We start from the raw sequence: 22961 nt of genomic DNA, 5'->3' as shown, positions 1-22961 counted from the left end.
TTAAGAAGGTGAGGGGGGCTAGGAGAAGACTGGCTATGGGAAAGAGGACATTATGAAATTCTCAAAGCATTGTTAGAAAATCCTGGTAAATAAAGTTCTAAGATAGACCTTTAATGGATGTCCCTGGAAACAAGGGTACTGGGTCAAAGGCTCACAAAGACCAAATAGGAATCTCCAGCACTCTTTTCTTGTACATAACTGAAACCAAATGGCTGCACATAGAAAGGGTAGACAGACTTATGGAGAATCTAGATAAAGAAATGAATAGAAATAAAGGTTAATACGACTGTGATCAGTGTGTTCAAAGGAAAGGCCATGTTGATAACCACACTATAAATAAGAGGCTGTAGATGAGAATTAAATGGAAAACAAAGTCGAAAGGGAAGGTTTCAATGAAGAACTTGGAGGAGCAAATAAACTATGAATTATAGCTTGGAAGTGAGCCAAAGACACACACAGCTCTCAGAGAAGGTTGCTCTTCGGGATTTTCTTGTTTCTGTGGATAAGTTAATATCTTATTGTCACAGAAAAGAGCCCACCTAAAATATTCCTTAAAGAAGTGGTGGGAAATTTGAAGATTCTGTAACCAATTTAAAAATCTGAAAGTCATAGGAAAGCTAAAATAATTGATGGTAAGTCACTCTACAGTGCTGTAGCAGGAGAAGAATGATCCGAGGTCACATGTGTGAAGGTCCAGGATAGAAATAATTATAAGAGAATGTGGTAAAAAATTATAGTTAAAAGTAGAGTGCATATAGTCTTAAGCATAAAAAAGAATATTAACAACATCTCATAGGTTTATAATACATATATAACTAAAATTCATGGCATTATGAACATATTACATAAGGCATGGTTAGATTAAATGCCAGAATGTCCATTAAATAGTGTACATACTCTTTGAAAACACACATACTCTTTTTGTAGTAGGCTTTACCAGTTTAGACACCATATGACAGTCATTTAGATAGGCAGTAAAATAATACAGTAGAACTAATTTGCTGAAAGGTGCAAAATGAAGAGAAATACTAGGAAGCCTCTACACCACTGTACAACATAGAAGACTTTGATCACTTTGCCCAAAAGCAGTCTGGGTAATGTCCAGTGAGTAAGAGTCAACCCATTAATGTGAGTTAATAGTTGAAAACAGTATTCAAAGATTCAGCTTTTAAAAAGTTTTACAGTCACAGGATCAGAGCTGAGGAGGACACAACATCTGCCCCAACACTGGAAGTAATTGGGACCAGCGGGACCCATGCACCCAGGAACTCTGCCCGACCAGTGACACGGGTTCCTTCAGGTTTGGGCCCCTGCCCTGAGCAGACCTTGGGCACAAACTCAGCAGCCAGTCCCACAACACCCAGAGGAAGCTCCACTCCCAGGCACTCTAACACACCCAGGATCATAGGATCAGAGGTGCCCTCAGACCTTGGGCACTAACCCCACAGCCAGTCCAACAATACCCAGAAGAAGCTCCACTCTCAGACACTCTAACATGCCAGGGACCACAGGATCCCGGGATCCCAGGATCCCAGGATCTTGGTCACACCAGAATCTCAGAGTCCCAGAAAGAATTGACTTCCAGGAGCTCTGACACATCCAGAATCTCAGGATCACAGGATCCCAGAATCACAGGATCGCAGAGACAGTTGAACGCTGAGGAGTTCTGACACAACCAGATTCACAGGAAGGACAGGATCCAGTCAGATATATCGAGGACAGGTAGGACTAGAGAAAATCAGATAATGGGAGGCAAGTGTAAGAACATAAACAGAAACCAAGGTTAGTTGGCATCATCAGAGCCCAATTCTTTCACCATAGGAAGTCCTGAATACACCATCACATCAGAAAAGCAAGTTCTACAATCACTTCTCATGATGGTGACAGAGGACTTTAAGAAGGACATAAATAACTCCCTTAAAGAAATACAGGAGAACATAGGTGAACAGCTAGAAACCCTTAAAGAGGAAACACAAAAATCCCTTAAAGAATTACAGGAAAACAGAATCAAACAAGTGCGGGAAATGAACAAAACCATTCAAGATCTAAAAACAGAAATAGAAACAATAAAGAAATCACAAAGAAAGATAACCCCAGAGTTAGAAAACCTAGGGAAGAAATAAGGAGATATAGATGCAAGCATTACCAACAGAATATAAGAGATAAAAGAGAGAATCTCAGGGGCAGAAGATAACCATAGAAAACATTGACACAACAGTCAAAGAAAATACAATATGCAAAAAAGCTCTTAACCCAAAATATCCAGGAAATCCAGGACACAATGAAAAGATGAAACCTAAGGATAACAGAGCTTGGCAGCACATCTGAAAGCTCTAGAACAAAAAAGAAGTAAATACACCCAAGAGGAGTAGATGGCAGAAAATAATCAAACTCAGGGCTGAAATCAACCAAATAGAAACAAAAAGAACTATACAAAGAATTAACAAAACTAGGAGCTGGTTCTTTGAGAAAATCAACAAGATAGATAAACCCTTAGCCAGACTAACCAGAAGGCACAGAGACAGTATCCAAATTAATAAAGTCAGAAATGAAAAGGGAGACATAACAGTGACATATATCTTAAAATAATTATTCTGTTTGTTTAATATTTACAGTTGAAAATGTTAAAATCATATTCTACAGACATCATGGAAATATTATTGATAATTTTTTCACTGTGCTTGAAATTAGCACTTTCTTAATGTTTAACTTCAAAGAGTTTTCTATTTTGAAAATTTTAAAATATATTTACTGATAAAATAATTTCTCTCCTAGAAACACTGATAGTCTATTTTAAGTAAACCGACTGTTAGATAATGTATACAGGTATATAATGTGTTTTAAATACTCTCTCACTATGTCAGGTGGTATCATATAAGGGCTCTCGAATATATTTCTTAATGATTCATTTTTAATATTTTATGCTCTTTTACTCTGCTTAATTTCCAAAGAGTATTTTGTATGCTTTGAAACAGTTTAGTATTCAACATTATATATAGGATCCTCACTTATGGATAATATTAAGTGTTCATTAATGATATTTTTATGATATGAAAGGATATAAATATAAAAGTTGAACAAATTTTTATGTATTATTTGATTCTCAAAATATTCAATATTATTAATATGTTTTATGTATAAAATGCATTTAAATAATAAAAATTAAGAAAAAATAAAATACTATGCTTTAAGTTCTCATAAAAAATAGTTTTATGAGTCAGGCGTGCTGGCGCACGCCTTTAGTCCCAGCACTCGGGAGGCAGAGGCAGGTGGATTTCTGAGTTTGAGGCCAGCCTGTTCTACAAAGTGAGTTCCAGGACAGCCAGAGCTATACAGAGAAACCCTGTCTCAAAAACAAAACAAAAATAAAAAATAAAAATAAAAATAAATAGTTTTACAGCGAAAGAAATGAGATGAGAATAGTGGAATAACTGAAAAATGTTTAGTCTGTTTATAAGTAGTGTCATCACAGATATAACTGGATTTTAAAATGCTATTATTATTTGCTTTCTGTATTCCTCTTCTCTACTTTCATCTTGTCTGGGAACTCATCACCTTCCTTCCTGAAACAGAAACCCTGTCTTATTTTATGACACACTTTCCCCTGGGTTTTGTATCTACTTCTGTGGTTGCCTTGCCTACTTCCTTCTCTGCAGACCCTCAAAGCTCAAGGAAAAGATGGCTCCGTTAATGCCTTTATCAACTATCATAGCTGAAAACATTTACCACTTACCATATTATAACATATATATTGAATATATATCATATACATGGGCTATATATATATATATATATGTGTGTGTGTGTGTGTGTGTGTGTATCCTTCCTAGTTCTAACCTTGACTGTCCCTACAAAGGCATGCTAATCACACTGCCAATCACAATAATACATTAGTTCAATGAAAACTTCAGGTTATATACTTATTTGATCTGCTCTTATATCAGTGAATTATTAGAATTTTATCCCACCAGTCATTCTTTCCAGGAAATTCAGAGTCATCCATGTAAATTAAATAGCCATGTTTCTTGGGTTCCTATGATGAAATCTAATCCTTATTGAGAAGGAATTCAGAGGTAGGATTCCTGAAAGATTAGGTCACAAGAGTGATGCATCAAGAATGAGATTAAGGTGTATCAAGCTGCAAAGACTTTCCTTGTCCATGTGAAGGCACAGAGAGAAGACAGCACTGGAGCAAGCAGGAAGAGAGCCCTCACCAGGCTTTGAATCTGCTGGTGATTTGCTTTAGAGTTTAGTAGCCCCCACCACCACCACCCCACCGCCCAGCGCCATGAGAAATACTTGTCAGCTCCTTGTAAGGTACCAGTTGGCGGGATTAAATAAAATGGCTTACCATTCTGCCAATCACCCAATCCTGTCGATTCTTGTCCTGAAACATCTTTGCAGAGTGTTCTACTTAATCAGGACTATTATGGTCTGTTACCTTGGCTGTTACCATCCAACTCCTCTCCTCCTCTAAAATCATTTGCAGCAGAACAGTTAGAATACTCTGGAGAATATCCCACCACCTGGGGTATTTTCTGGGTTTCTGTTTTAGTCAAAAGAACTCCCCAAAGCCACCTTTTTTATCTGGATCCCTGCTTGGCTGCCTCCCGCTTATTTTGTAGACTCATATCCTTCCTCCCTTCTCAACTCAACCCCTCAGGCTCTGGCTTTAGCCACAGAAGAGATTTTTAAGTCTCTGAAATGCAACATACCCTTTCTTTTTCTTATTCACTCTGTCCCTTCCCCTCTTCTTCCCTCCATTTCTTTCTTTCTTCCCTTTGTTCCTTCTCTCTCTCTCTCTCTCTCTCTCTCTCTCTCTCTCTCTCTCCCTTCCTTTTCTTTCTTTCTTTCTTTCTTTCTTTCTTTCTTTCTTTCTTTCTTTCTTTCTTTCTTTCTTTCTTTCTTTCTAGGTACAGATTAGAGATCTCATATATCTTGGTTTTGGTCTCGATAATAAATGCTTATCACAACGTTCTGTCTGGCTAACTTTTACTCAACTCTTGGGGCTCACCTGAAATGTTAAATTTCCCCCTACACACACACACACACACACACACCAACATACAACCACACGAACCATACACACACACAGACAAGACACACATATTTACTTTCTTTCTCTTTCTTTCACACATACACCACCTACTCACTCACTCACAACACACACTCATACACATAACCATCCACACACACTATACACACACAATACATATACTCACTATCTCACACACACTCAGACACATTCACAACTACACACATACACACACACACACACACACACGTCTTCACAATCTCTTCCTAATGTTTTCAAACGTTGCACTCTTTCCCAGCTTCTAATCACTCCTTACTCTCTCTGCTTCGTTTTCTTACAACATGATGTTTTTATTGATTATCTGGATGTTTTGCATAATGAGCCCTCATCAAATTCACTTCCTTGTCTTTCCAGGCCCCCAGCCCCGTCACTTTCTCAAAAATTAAAAATAAGAAAATATAAAGAAAGAAAAATGAAAAAAAAAGCAGAAGCAGATCCATTTTGTGTTACCTATATATTCACTAGAGCACGGTCAAACTTCCAGTGGCCAGCCCCTTAAAGAAGCCTTGCTTTTTATTTTGCTAATGAACTAATTTCATTATTGAGTTCTATACTATGGTGCCGCTAATGTTTCTCAGCAGAGGGCGCTGGAGGAACACTGTATGAGAAAGGAGGTTGTTGTTTTGTCCAGTCCCCGCAGGGTAGGCCAGGGGTGTGGGTATCTGAACATTCAAAGTTACTTTGTTCCAGCCATGCGCTAGCTAGCCTACGCTGTCCCTCTGGGACCCTGCAGTTTGAGCAGAGTCTGTGGTCGTCTGCCTGTGATGCGTGCCATATGGATGAACTTGTGTAGGTCTCCCATACGCTCTGCTGCCCAGACTTTTCCTGCTTGCATCCCTCTCCCCCAAGGTTTGTCTCCTTCACAGCACTTCTGGCAGAGGCTTCGCGACAAGGGCTTCCTATGTTCCAGGTCTTTCAGCCACACAAGAATTCCCACATCTATGGTATAACTATGCACCAACCACCCACTGAAGGTTTGCTGCCTTGTGGGGCCCCCAAAAGGTTGCTTCGTATTAGCAGTTGAGTTGTAAATTACTCTAGCCTGGCAAACCTGTGAGCTACAGGCTGTCAAATCTCATCTTTTCCTCAAACCCCAGCTTTGGAGAGGGGACAGACCCCTTCTAAGTTTGTCCTTCTTGGGATACGCCTTCTTTGAAAATTTCTCAGGCTTCTTCTATCTTATAGTTGTTATTCTTTGGATTTGCCATTTAACAACTCTATTGCAGAGAGCTGTGTGATTGTACTTCTTGCTGCAAACAGACTGCTATAACTCATACTGGTCACAATTCCATATTGACTTGAGGATTTGTTTTTTTTACACTGGCTTCTTATATGGAACTATACGCACAAATAGGGCAGGCATCATGTCTGGCTTGTTTTCTTCTCCGCGCTTACATAGCATGTGGCATATAAAAAGTATCTAATGAGTACTTGTTGCATGAACGACTTCTGAACGGGTGAGTTCATTTTCTGCTAATTTATTCTGTTATGTCCATGGCACGCTTCATTAACTCTTCTCAAGCCTTGCTATCTATTTTGCAGATCAGACATAATGAGTTCTGGAATGTGTAGTGCTACAGCCCAGCTGATTGGTGCCCTTTAAAATTGACATAAAGTTATATTTTTACACTTTAGTTACATCAAAGGCGAATACAGCAATCACACTCTTCATATCAGCTTTTTCTTACCTGCATGTTAATCACAAGATACTCAGCCTTCCCTCCTACACAGAAGACTAGAAGCACATAAAAATATTTTAAATTTAACTAAAATTACTATTATAGTTTATAATTCTTGCATACCTCCACTGCAGGCTTCATGCTTTCAAATGCCAAAAGTTTGGTAGGTAATAAAAATAAGTATGTAAGGAAATGAAGGATATGGGAATTATGGTAAACTGTGTAGTATATTCTTCTCATGAATGCACTTAATTCAAAGAGTCCACATAAGCCAAAAATTTTTGAGCACCAGTGCCCTGACCTAGAAAACCGAGATGGAAAATACCGGGACCTTTCTGAATCTCAGCGATCAAAGATCTTAAAACAAGAGACTCCTGACTCAGGGATGTTTCTTATTTTATTTTGTTGAAGAAGAGCATTAAAAACAAACATCTTCTTATTGTATAAGAGGAGACAGAAATCACCAAGGCAGGGCAAGACTGACAACTTTAGGCTACAGTCTCCAGAGGTCCTTGTGCAAGCTTAATTAGTTGGTTTTCTTTCCTTCCTTCCTTCCTTCCTTCCTTCCTTCCTTCCTTCCTTCCTTCCTTCCTTCCTTCCTCCCTCCCTCCCTCCCTCCCTCCCTCTCTCTCTCTCTCTCTCTCTCTTTCTTTCTTGTTCACTGTTTATTGACTTCAGTTTGGAAGGCACTTGATTGTGATATTTACTCAATTTATAAATTAGAATTTCCTAAAAACATTTAAAATGAAAAAAAAAAACATCAAATTTCCAGGACTACACTCTTGTCCATTTAGGAGGTCAGGGGAAAGAGACCATGAGACTGTAGCATACCTCGGAGACTCACTCCTTCAGGCTTCTGAAACACGAATGTACATGTTCCTACAGATCATATACTATGTCTGATGCTTCCCCCAATGTTTTCCAGATTGAAAACTTCTTGTCTGTTTTACTTTAATACTCAAGAAAATAAAACTAAGGACAGAGAGAAATTTCTAGTCCCATTTAGAGAAAATCCTATTTTCCTGCACTGGAGGGAGACAAAGTTTCTCAAAGGAGCTGAGTGGCTGACTTTCCTATGAAAGGCAGAGCCTTTGACAGTGTTCCACAAGTAAGTGGCTCATAATGCAGGAAAAGAAACTCCCACATAAGAGCACATAAGTTATAATAATAATTCAACAGGAGATCATCTTTCACTTTCACAATGGACTGGTTTCCTTACTGGCTTTTTATATGGAGGAAGAAATTAAGTTCGTTTATACTTGCACACAAGTGCATGTGCACACACACACATACACACAGACAGACAGACACACACACACACACACACACACACACACACACACACATGAACACACACAAGAAAGGCAAAATAAAGACAGAGGGAAAAAAATTAAGATTGTGTCATCATGAATGAAGTAAATAGCCCAAATTCTTGTTTTCAACCATGATTAGAGGTGGGTCATGAATGCCCCTAGAGTGAAGCCAACAGATCTACCAGATTGCAGGATGCACGGTGCATCCTTTGTTGAATGGGTGAGAGCATGTGCTCCTTATAAGAGCAAGTCTATTTAGCTCCTGACAGCTGTTGGAAATATTTCATGAGAAGTTGGAAAGTAAGAGCTCTCCATGAAATCTCTGTTGTCATTTTTAAGCATTCTTGCCATTGCTTAACAAAATCAGACACCAGATTGAATCTAGCTGAGAAAAACATCCATTATAGCAAAATATAAACTGTGTTTTAGACTCATCTAAAGAAGATCTGTCCAAGCACATGGGCCCATCCAGCCTAGACTCACTCATTCACAAGCATCTGAGAGGAAGACTTTCTTAGCATAGGATTGGAGTTATTCCCGATGGAATCCCAGCGTCCCCCTGGAGTTAAGACATTACTGTTCTCATGGAATCTGGAAAGCAAAATAGGTATTCCAGGTGACCTGACCAGCTCTATGCCTCAAGAGCCTCAAAAGCACAGAGTCCTGTCAACTATGGTAGACTATCCACATTGTGGCCTGAAGAGCTATGTTTTAATCATATACATTTATTTACTGATGCCACTAGAAAATCAGTTTTGTTCTTATTTTCTTTGTAGTGATAAGGGAACTTTCATGTAGGGTCAAAACTGAAATAAACAAGAAGAAAGGAAATCGCTTGATTTATACAGCAGACGAGAGCATAAGTGATACTTCTCTGATTTTTGAAAGAACAATTCCTGGACAGTCAAATGGGAAACTACTGTTTCCAGAGTCCTGCAATATAATGTCTTGAAGGGTAATTCTTGGACACGGGATAGTCCAAGGAGGTTTTCCTTCCCAATGTCTTTCATTCTTACCCATATCAGCTGTTTCCCCTCCTCACACTTTACCTTTCTGTGTTTGTAATAGAGGAGAAAGCCGTCATGCTTCAACACAAACCACCTCTTCCTCCAGCCCTTCACAAAACCGGAGTGAGTCCTCTTATGCAGGTAACCACGGCAGGTGGGCCACGGGGTATTGGGACAGCGGCTGATGTCGGATGCTACCACCATAGTCAGGATGTCTGGACCTACAGGCATGAATTTGGGAGAGTTCAGTGGCCTGACATCTTCTAGAGGGGCAGTGACTATGCAGAAGTAATGGTTGGAAAAACAGCCAGGGCTTTAAAAACAGAGAAACAAATCCTACCATTAGATTAACCAGGTCTCTTAGACATTCAAACCTATGTGCTTATGAGAACTGAACAGTTACCTCTTAGTTGACTCATATGTCAGTGGTAGGACTTATCTGTGACCCAGGTTTCCTGAACTGTATTAAACTCCTTCATCATAACCACAGTGACCACAATGTTTCTGATGACAGAGCCGAGTCTGTGCAATGTCACTTAGTTATAATACCCAGCCAATTCCTTAAGCATCTTGATTTACTTTCTAAGAAGCATGCGGAGGTATGCTTCCCTCTTCTAGTTCGCTTTTATCTGCAACAATTAGCCTCCTTGATCTAAGTCACTACTTAGGCCTTTTGCCGAAACTGTCCCTCATCAAAATTGTTGAGTTGAGAAACAAGAAGTCTGGGAGGTCCCAGGTATTGACCCTTTTCTTATTCCAGGTTAAGTCAGGACTTTACCCGAGCTTCCAGTTACTTTCCTAGGAATGTCTTCTTTCCTGGACTTCCATGACACAGGACTGCAATAGAGTACAGCTTGTGGAAATTGTTGCTGTCCCTGTTAATACGAGGTCGCTGCCTACCCACTGTGTTTTGTTGCTGCCAGCATGGACACCACACACCTACCTTTTGATGCCTTAAGACAGCTCTCTGAATGCCATGCAGACAGACAGCAACCCTGACATGCTTTGAAGACTGCAAATGGGGTATGACTTCATTTACAATTCCTCTGAGGGAGAGGCCACGTCCCTAAAGGGGGACATTTGGCCTTGGCAGCGCTGACTTCATCATGATGTCTGACATTGAGATTACCGATCTGTTTAGAACTGTCTATGGAAATGGGGGTCAGCAAGGAGACTCATCTTCTATAACTGACAAGCTCCAACCCAGGGGATCATTTCTGCCTGAGCCACATGGCCCTGAAAATAAAGATTTGTCCCAGAAAGGCTGACACAGTCTTAACTTTGGCAGCACACAAAGTACCTTGGTAATTAAATAACTCTCAGTATGTCAAGATAATTCTTCATTGCCATGTAAATACATTTTAATTTATTGAACTGCCCTTAAGCTCCTGTCAAAAACACATCCAGAAAAATTAGAAGAAATGCTCCAGATTGACCGGCAACCCACAAATGTCTTTGTCTTTGGACTACAGTCCCTAAAGAACTGCACTCCTGGACTAATGTGCGTAGTTGACACATCTGCCAATTTATTTATGGACTGCAGCAGTGGGCTGCCCCTGAGGTCATTTTCCTCTTGCTTACACAGACTGCATGCTAGTTTCTCTGATACCGATCAGACTAAGCTTGCGCTTCAGCCTGGTCATAAACATAACTTGCTGCACCATGAAAAATTCTCTCTGGGGCAAGGATGCAAGCTGGCTCTGCTGCTGCATGGTTTCATCATGTTAGAGGAACGTTGCTCATACCCAGAGTGAGGACATGAGCCGGATGCATGGGGAGTTGCTGAGCTCCAAACAGCTGTCGGGAGATGGTGGTTTTATATTCTTCACCACATGCTACTCGGGGCCCAGAGGACTCAGGCTTGACATTCACAGAAGAACTTGAATGAGAGTTTTAGACTTTTGATATTAGGTTTTACATAATATCTGTAGCCATTGTACTTTATGCATTAAGGGCACAAAATTTCAAGGGTCCACATTTAAAACTTCCCATGCTTATTCACTTACTCAGCCTAAACTTAGAAAATGTCTTGATTTGATACTTAACAAACTAACAAATATCAGCCAGTGGTTCCTTAAACTCTGTGCCTTCATTCAGCATGAGCCTTGGCATTCTGTATTTGTAGCAAGTTCTCAGATGATGTTCAGATACAATTCTAGTTGCAAGTCTCCAGGCTCTTCTGTTTCCAGGAGGCCCTGCTGCTTGGCCTTTGCCACTAACTATGGTATTTCTTCCTTGCTTTGACCATGGTTTAGTTTCCTTTGACCAAATTTACTTTTTTTTTAATTACATATTTTCCTCAATTATGTTTCCAATGCTATCCCAAAAGTCTTCCATACTCTTCCCCCCACTTCCCTACCCACCCATTCCCATTTTTTGGCTCTGGCGTTCTCCTGTACTGGGGCATATAAAGTTTGCATGTCCAATGGGCCTCTCTTTCCAGTGATGGCCGACTAGGCCATCTTTTGATACATATGCAGCTAGAGTCAAGAGCTCCGGGGTACTGGTTAGTTCATAATATTGTTGCACCTACAGGGTTGCAGATCCCTTTAGCTCCTTGGGTACTTTCTCTAGCTCCTCCATTGGGGGCTCTGTGATCCATCCAATAGCTGACTGTGAGCATCCACTTCTGTGTTTGCTAGGCCCCGGCCTAGTCTCACAAGAGACAGCTATATCAGGGTCCTTTCAGCAAATGCTTGCTAGTGTAACCCTAACATAGCTCCTTAAAAAATAATAAAAGAAAGAAAACAAAACGATTAGTTCCTTCCCTCCATGTGGCATCTGCTCATCAGTTTCCTGACCCTGGGGTTGGATGTGCAGAACCACTGCCTTTATCTACCAGACAACATGCTTGCTTTGAGCAGTCCGAGAGATTAAGAAAGCAGATAGATGACTGTCTACAGCCTGTGGTGAAAGAGTCCGGAAAATTGTCAGCTTCATGAGATAAAGGAGTTTTAAAACTGCCTCTTTACCCACCCCAGCTGTTTAGTGACAGAGTCCTTCAAAAACAAAAGTTCCCCAGAAATCTCTTCCTTCTTCACATGTTGGCCCATGTTTGGAAGTGTAGTATTCGGTGAGGTTATTGACAGCTACAGGGGAACAGAAAAAAAAAAATTTCTTTTTCTAATTCACACTCTCTCCTTGGCTTGCTGTCTTATTATGCCACCAATCTTAAACTGTGTCAGAGTCGCACCTCCACTGTCAGACAAACTCTACCACCCTGGTAAGTGACAAGGAGAAATGTGCAAGAAGTGTTCTGTCCCTGAGGGCAAGCGCCAGGGGCTGCAGCTGAGAACCTGGCCTCCAGGGGAATTTGCATGTTTGATTTTCCTAAAGCCTGTACTTAGTGAAGAAAAGTCCCCATAGAGCAAACATATGCCTGTTTATTCAGTGTGTCACTTTCCTATCTATATTGGTGATTGAATGTCACCATACTATGCTGTGTATGTTGATGATTAAATCTCTTGGAGTCTGCCAACTATCAGTCCTGTAACGAGCCAAAACCATCGTATGAGGGCAACCTAATTCAATAAAGACGCAGCAGAGTGTGGGGCTTAATCCCAGCACCGATGGCTGAGGGTCAAGCCAGAGGATTCCAAATTGAAGGCTGCCATGGCCTGTTATAATGAGAACTTGTCTCCAAAAGCAGGCAAGCATACACAGCTCCAAAGAGTCACATACCGTGTTGCCATTTTTGATATGATGCCGAGTGCGTTTCAAAACTCAGTTTTTGCTTTCCTTGTCAACAGAATAAAATTAACCTGTGCAGATGTCCACAATCTGAGTCCATGTCAAGGTCCATCAGCTATGTCCTACAGAACCACTGTTTCTCAGCAACCCGGTTTGCTTTGCTCACCTTGCTTTCACCACCATTGCCTATGTATTTCAGAACAATGTTCTAGCCCAGTAACATATGGTAGATTCCATCCACGGGGCAGCTCTTGTTGCTGTTAAATCAAGGGCAGTGAGCCTGTCTTAATGCTTCGATCATGCACCAGGATTGTCTTTGGAGTTCTGACTTCCATGCTTTGCTTTTATTCTTTCTTCAAGTACAGTAATTTGTTCTGTCTTTCAGGCTAGGTTTCACAAAATGGGCTTGATACAGATAGGAATGCCGCTATATTCTCCTGTGGGCATCTGTCTTCTTATTTTACATAAGTGATGTCATGCCGGTTTTTTTGTATGCCTGTCTCTCTCTTCATCCCCCATTTTGTTTATTCTTGTCCTTTCTTTTTCAACTTGAAACCATCTTTAAAAAATTCTACCTGTGATGCTTCAAAGTGAATAGAAATGCAGAGCCTGTGTTAATTACAACATAGGTTCACACACCAGGCTGACTGTAATTCCTTTCTACCACATAAAACACAAATAACCTTGGACTTGTTCCTTAAGTCATTTTGGAGTTTATCTGCCCTGAAATACAACTGCTAGCACCTAAGAGTACTTCACTAAGAAGCACAGATTGCTCTCTAAACCTCCATATCCCAGTAAGTGCACAAAGATTCTCATTTTCTTACTGTTATGCCCCCTATCAAAGCTGGCTATTATGCGACACTAGAAAATAATAAGGGAACTAAAACATCATCTTGTTGACAGTTTACATTGTTTTTGACTAATGGCAAAGCTGGTCCGTAATTTCTTTTACTGACACTGATTTTTAACTTCAAAATTGAGATCTGATACAACTGAAGTCCACCTCTGTATGTAGAATACTATGTATATATGTATGTATGTGTGTGTGTGTGTGTGTGTGTGTATATATATATATATATATATATATATATATATATATGTCAAAACTTTGAATAATTGAGTATTTTTTGAGCTTTCTAGTCCTTTACAGTTCACTAATCTATTTTATGTTCCTACAAAGCAACCACATTCTTGTATATTAGTATAGGTTTGGAATATGCCTTCATGTCTGATACAGAACATTCTTTTTGATACCTTGCCCTATCTAAAAATAATGTAGCCTTTAAAGACATTTGCTTTTCTGCATGTTTGCAGGTAAGTTTTCCAAACCACCCATTCATTTAAATTAAATTTTATTGTGATATTAAAAATTTTAGAGTGATTTCAGGAAGAATTAAGAAATTTCCATTTTTAACCTATGAATGCATACAAATAGTATTTATTTTCAGGCATTTAGTCCCATCCATCATACAGACTTGAACCTAAAGCCTTGAACACAGAATTCTACACTGAGCTATATATCTATCCTAGATCTTGTATTATGGACTTGGATCATATTTTTCCATTCTTTGATAGATTAATTCTAAATACTTCAAATGTTTGTTGCTATTGTTAGTCATGTGAATTTTTCCTCTTTCTTTTTTTCTTGTTGATAGTAAAGGTACATATTGTTAGTTTTTAAAAAGCTATGTTATTTTTGAGATTTCATCATTAAAAAGCTATTTTTGAGATGACATCATTTCCCCCTTCTTTTTCATCCCTCCAACCACTCCTTTATACCCCTCTTTGCTCTCTTTTTAAGTCATTGCTTTATTTTTCATTAATTGTTGCTGCATGAATATATGCAGAACTTTTCTAGTCTCTGTGTGTATGTTTTTAGGGCTGTCCATAGATAACCAGTTTGTATAGGAGATCTTAGTTTAGTGAGTCCTTCTCTTTTAGTTGTACGTTTTGTTCTGTTGTAGTCACAAAGTCTTCAGTAAGAATGATTCTATTTCTTCTTAGAATGTATACCACTGTTTATCTTGCTTATATTATATTGGCCTGGCCAGGAATTTTGCTATTATGATGAGCAGGTTTGTTATAAGTAGCGCTGCTCTTGTCAATTGCAAAAGAAATATTTCCTAGTTTTCTCTGTCAACTATTTTCGTTTATATGCATATGCTTTTCTGTTTTAATTATCTTTGATTTTGGTTATATTATGGTTTAGAACTTAAATTTTCTTTGTAGTCTTATATGTTCAAAGACTGGCTGACACCTTCTGGCACTGTTGGGAGATGAACAACCTTGGGAAGTAGATCCCAGTGCAAGGAAGTTAGTTCATTGATGGTGGATCTTACTGAGACTGCAGGCCTTTTTTTTTTTTTTTTCTACTTCAGTGTGTTGCCTTTAGGCTATGAGATGGTCAGCATCATCCATTAGCCCATATTACTGACACAACAGATACCTCCACAATTCAAAGCATCAAGATCAAATAACCATGGACTGAAACTGTTTATCATAATAAAGTTTCTTTCTTGTAGGCTTGCTATCTAAAATATTTTGTCATAGGAATCAAAAGATATATAGTTAGGTAGCCTTTTTTAGGGATGAAAGGAAATTGCTATTTTTCTGTGTTTTGAACATTAAAGTTAAACAATTGCATTGATCTTTATTAAGGAATTCTTTAGCTCAATATACAACTGATAGAGTTAGTAGGGACTTTAAACTGATTTCTTTACACCTGTTTTCTATGCTTACGATGAAGCTATTCTGCTTTATATTTCTTCTTGGCAATGTGTTTTATCTGAAATTATTTTAGATAGTCTCTCCAAAGTCATGAATGCCATCAACCCTTTGCCATTTACTTACATTAAATAATCATTTTCCTGGATATTGCATTTGAGTTTCTTTAATATTTTGAGGATGTTAACTATAGTACTTTGAAATCTGCTCTTGTTAAAAACTCTGGTTGCATTTCAGATCTTTTAGAGGTGATGCACTATTTCCTTTTGGATGGTTAAATAATTTTTTATGTTTAATTTCTAAGTTTCACTACAATTTGACTGCCGAAGAGTTTTTACACCCATTTATTTCATAATATGTAAGCATTTAAAAAATTCTCTTTATTTCATGAATCCTGAAAACATTTTGCTTTGTTTCTTATAGTTTTTTCTCATGGGCTAGGGAGATAGCTTGGTTGGTAAAGTGTTTTCTGAAGCACAAGAACCCAAGTAGATCTCCAGAAACTGTATTTTAAGAGTCTCATGCTCTACACACTGAGTTAGCTGGGCAACCAGAAACTGGAGTTTAAAAACCATGCATGGTGGCATGTGCTTAGGATTCCAGAACTGAACAAGTGGGGGCCAGAAAATATCTTGAATTTACTGGCCAGTCAACTTGTGGGTCAGTGATTTTCATGCCACTAGGAGAGCCAGCCTCACAAAACATAGGGAAGAGCACCCTTGGCACGACACCTGAAGTTGATCTCTGGCATCTTCATGCATAAGCATATATCCACATTGTCTTAGTCAGGGTTTCTATTCCTGCACAAACCTCATGACCAAGAAACAAACTGGGGACAAAAGGCTTTATTCCGATTACACTTCCACAGTTGCCGTTCATCACCAAAGGAAGTCAGGACTAGAACTCAAGTGGGTCAGGAAGCAGGAGCTGATGCAGAGGCCATGGAGGGATGTTTCTTACTGGCTTGCTTCTATCTTGCTCAGCCTCTCTCTTATAGCACCCAAGACTACCAGCCCAGGGATGGCATCACCCTCAATGGGCCCTCTCATGCTTGATCACTAATTGAGAAAATGCCTTACAGCTGGATCTCATGGAGGCATTTCCTCAAGGGAGGCTCCTTTCTCTGTGATAACTCTAGCTTATGTAAAGTTGGCATACAAGCCCAGCCAGTACACACATACATGTGTACACCACCAAAAACCAATACATGTATGCATGCATGTGGGCACATGCCAAATTTTCCTTTCCATATATTTAATTTTTTTTCTCCCAGGCATTCTTGATTAAGTTTTTTTAAATTATTCTTATTCTGGTTTTGTCCTTTGTGTTTAACTTTTTTTATGTCTGCCTGACTTTTTCTCCCCTCCCTCTCTCCCTCCCTTCCTTCCTCTCTCCCTCCCCCTCTCTTACTCCCTCCCCCACTTCCACCTCACTTTCTCCTTGACACATTTTGTGAGCATTTACACACTAGTTTGAACTACCTAATATATTTTCATTGTATTTATTTTATTGTTCTGTTCACATACGACTTTTTTTCAACATTTGTCTTCTTTATACTTAGCACTGACAACAGACTCTTCTTTATAACTGCTTTTCTGTTTCATATCCTATAAATGTCCTCCTTGACCAATTCAGTGATGTATATGTGTGGAGAGCCATGCCATGAGCAATCGCCATTATAAGATGGCGCTGGCTTCTGCTGTGCCTAACTAGTAAACAAGCCTTGTGCGCAAGTGCGAGAGTGAACTCACACCTAGTCACTGCCCATCTCAGGGCGTAGTAATGAGGTGATGGGTGAGCAACAAATCAGGTGCTGACATGCCACGCTGAGGGCTATATAAGCAGCACCATTTTCCTGGTTCTGGGTCTTCCCTCCTGAAGAAGCAATAAAGCTTGCTGCAGAAGAATCTGGTTGTCCGAGTGTGTTCTTGCCGGCAATAACGATAGCTCGGGACATATATGGATTTTATTTTACATTTTCAATGCCTGTTCTACCTTGCTTATCATAGATTTTTCACCTTTTCCCTGCACTGTTTCTCAGATTCTTTATATTTCTTTTTACCAGATAACACCTATTGTTTTGGTATTATTAAAAAACATTTTGGAAAATATGCACTAGAGCAAGTTTAAACGGGCAATGAACCCTCTGTGGCGCTCCAGCCCCAGTTCTGAAGAGTATGGTGGCGTTCTTCAGGGCGTTGGACCTCTTGGGTTGCCATCGTGGTCCAACTGCTGTGTTTGTCTTGTCTACTTTCAAGGTAGGCGACCAAGAATCTCAGAAAAATCTCTTGATTATTCTACCAGAGATCTCACTGTTTCTGAATTAAAAGCTGTGCCATAGTCAGTTAACTATAAGCATGTGCAGGAGGTCATGAATATGGAGTGATCTATACCTGCATCCTAGTTGGCACATCTCATTGACTGTCCATAATAGGTGCTGCCAATTTTCTAGTGTTCAGTGGTACTACGGTAAAACAAGGGTTACTAGGAATCCATGAATAACAAAATAAATAATAAATGCTGCCCCCAGCCTATTTCTCACGGGAGATACTGAGCCGTCTTCTGGTATTTAATGTAACTCTCACCCTTGCAACAAATCTAAGCATGACATCATCATTTCCTTTCTTTCTAGGTTCCTCTTTAATATCTCAGATCTGCAATTTATGGTCTGCTTTGAAGGTATCTCTAGTATTGAATTTGAGGGCTGGAAAAGACAAGGGGGTCATTGTCTTTTTAAGAGAGGGAAGTTAAGGTTGAACCCAGATTATAATAGAGTATATAACCCATTCTTCTAAGTAATTCCCAGGTGCAAGCAGCTCAAGCTAAGATGTTGAAGTCACTTTACTCCAACTGTCAATATCATTTCACCATTTTATCCAAAGCCAAAACCTCCTCCATTCAAGGATTGGAGATGTTCTCTGTTTGCCTTTGACTTCCTGGAATGGTTAAGTATTATAAACAATATTAAGCCTCTTGGAGACAAGTAAAAAAACACTAGGGATAAAAGTATTACTAAAATATTATTTAACATGGAAAAAGGAAAAAACAAGGAATTATCTTTGAGAACAGTTAAGTACAAAAGTAATGGATAACATTGCCTTACTGTTTTATGTTATCAATTTATTAGTGTAATCATGATCATAAATGTACATTCCTAAACTGTGCTTCAGAAAGGATAAATATTAGGGCAAGACCTATGAGAATTGTTGCACATGCTAACTGATAAAGACCTTGCTTTCCTGGCATACCCAGTACACATCTTACAGAGCAATAAAATACCAAGCTAAATTCTACCTGGAAAGAATTCAGAACAGTTAAGTAGAATGCATTCATTTGGAGGTTTTCAAATGTTAGTCTGTACCGCACAACTCTTGGCTCTTGCTAGGTCCACAGATTGAAAGAAGGCAAGTGACCCTTATCAGGACACCTGTGGCTTATTCCAAATGCACATTTTAAATATTACCTCATTGTCTAATAATCCTTCAGTGTATCACAGCACCGACATAACCTTCAGGAATTCGATAAGAAGATACCATATCAAATAATCTCGCCATGAAACTCAACATTTTCTAGTCAAATCTGTTTTTCTGTGAAACTTTAAGGACTTATCAAATGGTGCCAAAGAAAGTTTTTTGTCAGAGAGCTCAATGATATCAATGATATTAATCTGCCCACAATTTACTGTGAATGGATGCAAGGGTATGTGTGTGGAGGGGGGAGTGGCTTGTTATCTCTAACCCAGTGGTGGTGGTGGTCCCAACTATGTTGGAACTGCTTGACACATGCCTCAGGTGGTTCTAAGAGAATTTCTAAATACTTCAGAACTGGGATCTCTCTCTCTCTCTCTCTCTCTGTCTCTCTTTCTCTCTCTCTCTCTCTCTCTCTCTCTCTCTCTCTCTCTCTCTCTCTCTCTCACACACACACACACACACACACACACAAACACAAACAAACATGCCATACTAAAATCCTAAGATTTTGTTTATCTCCACAAACATTTTGCAAAGAAATGAAGAAAAGAAGGGAAGGAGCAAACGTAAAAAGAAATGAAATGAGACTGTAAATGAATTCTCATAATGGCGATATATATTTTTAATTAAAAATGTCTTGAAAGCAAAGTGTAATTTGCTCACTGATATTTTCCAGTTTCACCATGTGGACGGCAATGCCTGGTGTAGAAGTGAGATTTAATCACTAGGATACAATGTCCTGTTGATAAAGGCATCCCTTTCTAGCTACCACCTTCCTACCTTTGAACTGCCTGGGTAATGAGTTCTCAGCATTTTCAGTGAACTCTGCAGTCAGTAACTGGCCCACCTACCTTTCTTTGCAAGGTGCACAGCTTCTGCATGCTCAACACTGGTGACCTCAGTGCCATTGACAGACAGCACCACGTCTCCAATCTGGAGTCCAGCTTCCTCAGCAGCACTATCTGTAAGTAGACAAATGACAACCGGCTCCTTAACAGAGGGTCCCACATTGAATGTCCCACTGTTTGTACTTAGAAAAAAAAAGAGAGAGAGAAAGAGACTTTTTCTATAGAGCCTTTCCTTCCAAGTTAGACAATTGCTTTTGTCATTAATAAGAAAGAAAGTGTTCCGTGTTCTCCTAGCTGCCTCCCTTTCATTTCTAGGACTTAAACATTCAGCCAGGCATTTGAGAGGCTCCTTTGCAACACAATAGCAAAGCTGCTCTGAAACCCAATCTATTCATCTGTAAGAAGGTTGAACTACTGCTTCTCATTCCCCATTGCTCAGAGGACTCTTTGTAACCCTGAGAAAAATCACTTAACCTCAATATCTTCATCTCTAAGAAGAGGGCTGGGGGCAGAGCCTCTCTGCAGGACTGTTCAGGGAACAAGTAATTGAAATACTTATGAAGTTGTGGCAAAAACAGATCTTGGAGTAGTAGGGGGCGGGGTTGAGAAAAGACAGGGAGTTGCTTTCACTTGAATTGTTTAGGCTCCTCTCTTGAGTCTTTTCAAAGGAAATTGAAAGTAGCATCAGGTTTAGGGGATTGAGCTGAGAAGGCTGGAGGTCCTTTCCAGGGGGTACTCTGTCCCTTGGATTTCTCTCACTTTCACTTCTACAACAGACTTCCATATTGTCTACGAGTTAAAAGTCAATATGCTATTTTAAGGTTAATTCATTTTTAAAAATATGGTCTCCTATAGATTTGACCAAAATTCTTCTTACAGCACGTAGCTTCATTCTGCTTTTTCTTTCTTCATTCAGTTAAAACCCACTTCCTCCGCTCTCTTTGATGTGCTTGCTGAGTCTATCTGTGCTCTTCATGGGCTCCCAGAGAAGCAGGAGCAATAGAACGTTTTCAATATGGAAAATGCCACTGACTTCCTCAAAGAATAGTCATTTTAAATATTACCTTTCCATTTTAATTTTGTGGTTTTTTATGCATATGAGTGTTTTGCCTGCATGTATGTCTATACATACATGGATGTCTGGTGTCTGTAGAGACCAGAAGAGGGAGTCACATTCCCTGGAACTGGAGAAACAGATGGTTGTGACCATCATGGAGTGCTGCAAATCAAAACACAGTGCTCTTAAACATTGAGCCATATCTCTAGAATCAAAGAATATTATTTTTGTTGTATTTTTTTTATCTTTTGGCTCTTCAAGATAGGATTTCTCTGTGTAGCCCTGGCTGACTTGGAAATTCCTCTGTAGACCAAGTTTGTCTTGAACTCACAGAGCTCTGCCTCTGGCATGCTGGAACTCTGAGATTGAGGCATGAGTTACAATGCCTGACCAAGAATGTTAGTTTTAAAATGAAACTCAGTTGCTGAGGGCAACATAACTAATAAGCCATGGCTCTTTCAATTCAGAAATTGAAGTAATCTTTGATAGTCCTGCTCATTTATAAACTATTCTGCTTGTAGTATAATACATCTCATGGTACATAGTTGACTTATTTGAATCAATTGCAATGAATACATTGCTCCATTGTCTTAAAGTGCTCAGAAAAATTGTTTATGGCATTGCAAAATAACAACATAAATCCAGTGAAATTTCTTATTATTTTCTATATCCCCCATAATACCAGCTATTGTCTTAAATGTTAACCGTCATTCAACAAATAGATATTGAAGGGATAAACACACCACTCCAAATTATATGCTATAGTTCTTGTTGTCAAAGATCTTCAATTCTACTAAAAATTCTAGTTAAAAAAAAAAAAGGAGCAGAGCAGAAAAGGCAATTTCATTTGCAGTTTTGCAGGTGATAGAAATAAAACAAATTATAAAAAGAAGATATATATTGTGATTGTGGAGAAAGGAATTCTCACTCTAATTTGTGGTGATTATAAAATGACTTTCAGGTAAAGGACAATATTAATTGATATTAATGACTCTGATATTCAATACTCGATTCTGTTTCATGATGAATATAAGTGAGGATAGAATGATGGAGACTGCTAGTTTTATATAAACCTAACTCCTCTGTTGTCTGGGCTCACAGACAGGCTAGTGTTATAAACCTAACTCCTCTGCTGCCTGAACTCACAGTTGGTCAGTCTTTTTCAGATTCCTTTGCAGTTGGGTATGCAATATGATAAAGGTCTAGCCACTGGAATGTGACCAGAAATCAAGTCCTTTCCATTTAGAGGCCTAATCCCTAAGCACACAGGAAGGCCACCCTTTTCTTCTCTCTTTTTCCATCTATCTGGAAAGTATGGTGACTTCTGAGTCCTAGAAGATGATAGATTCATAAGGAAAAATGGAACCCAGATCATGAAACATTATGTGGGGTAAAACTCTCTCCAAAGAACATCCACATTAGACTACTACCATATCTATTAACCTTTTGTTTCATTTGTCTTAAGCCATGCTGATCTTTTTGCTGTCAAATTAGCATAATTTCAAAACACCAGCATACCCAAACCTTTTCTAAACATAGGTACATAGACAAAGTTAGAGACTCTGGTGTGCTGGCACAGAGGCTATGGATTAAGGTATTGGCCTTAATGATAATATAAAGGAGTCAGGTAAAGGAGAAAGGGTGTTAAAGGTGGAGACACTCAATTTTTACCAGATCTTCTGAAATTAGAGAGATATTAAATATTGCAAACGTGGTGTATGTTTTATATGTCAGGCTTTAGGAAGATTCAGTTAGAATAGAGAGAGATTAAGATAAAAAGACCAGTGTGGATATTATTACTAGAATTTATACAACCCTGTAACATAACTTGAAATACTTTGTAGCACTCATTTGGACATTGGTCTATCTATCCTTAGTGAACCACAAACATCTCACCAGCAAGAAAAAAATATTATTTGTTTATCATGTTATTTTCTATACTCAAATAAACAAACTCTGGTATATGGAAATAAAATTGGAAACATTGTTTGAATGTGTGTTTGCTTTTATGTACATTGAAATAACCATGGAGTATATAATTTAAAAATTGGGATGAATGAAAAAAATGTTTGAGA

General features: G+C 39.0%; 1 protein-coding gene across 1 annotated transcript in view; it reads right to left on the bottom strand.

Moving 5' to 3' along the window:
- The window catches only part of LOC110284235 (uncharacterized), a 114091-nt gene that overhangs the window by 40107 nt on the left and 51023 nt on the right, over positions 1-22961 (bottom strand). The window contains exons 6-7 of the mRNA XM_085833212.1: positions 19833-19943; positions 9137-9315 (exon numbers count right to left, since the gene is read on the bottom strand). Of these exons, the coding sequence (XP_085689338.1) occupies positions 9137-9315; positions 19833-19943 (290 nt within the window). The remainder of the gene's footprint in view (positions 1-9136; positions 9316-19832; positions 19944-22961) is intronic.

The sequence above is a fragment of the Mus caroli genome, unplaced genomic scaffold (assembly GCF_978045245.1).
Source record: "Mus caroli unplaced genomic scaffold, Mus_caroli_1 scaffold_18, whole genome shotgun sequence".
Lineage (NCBI taxonomy): Eukaryota > Metazoa > Chordata > Mammalia > Rodentia > Muridae > Mus > Mus caroli.
This window is presented reverse-complemented; position numbering and strand designations above follow the sequence as displayed.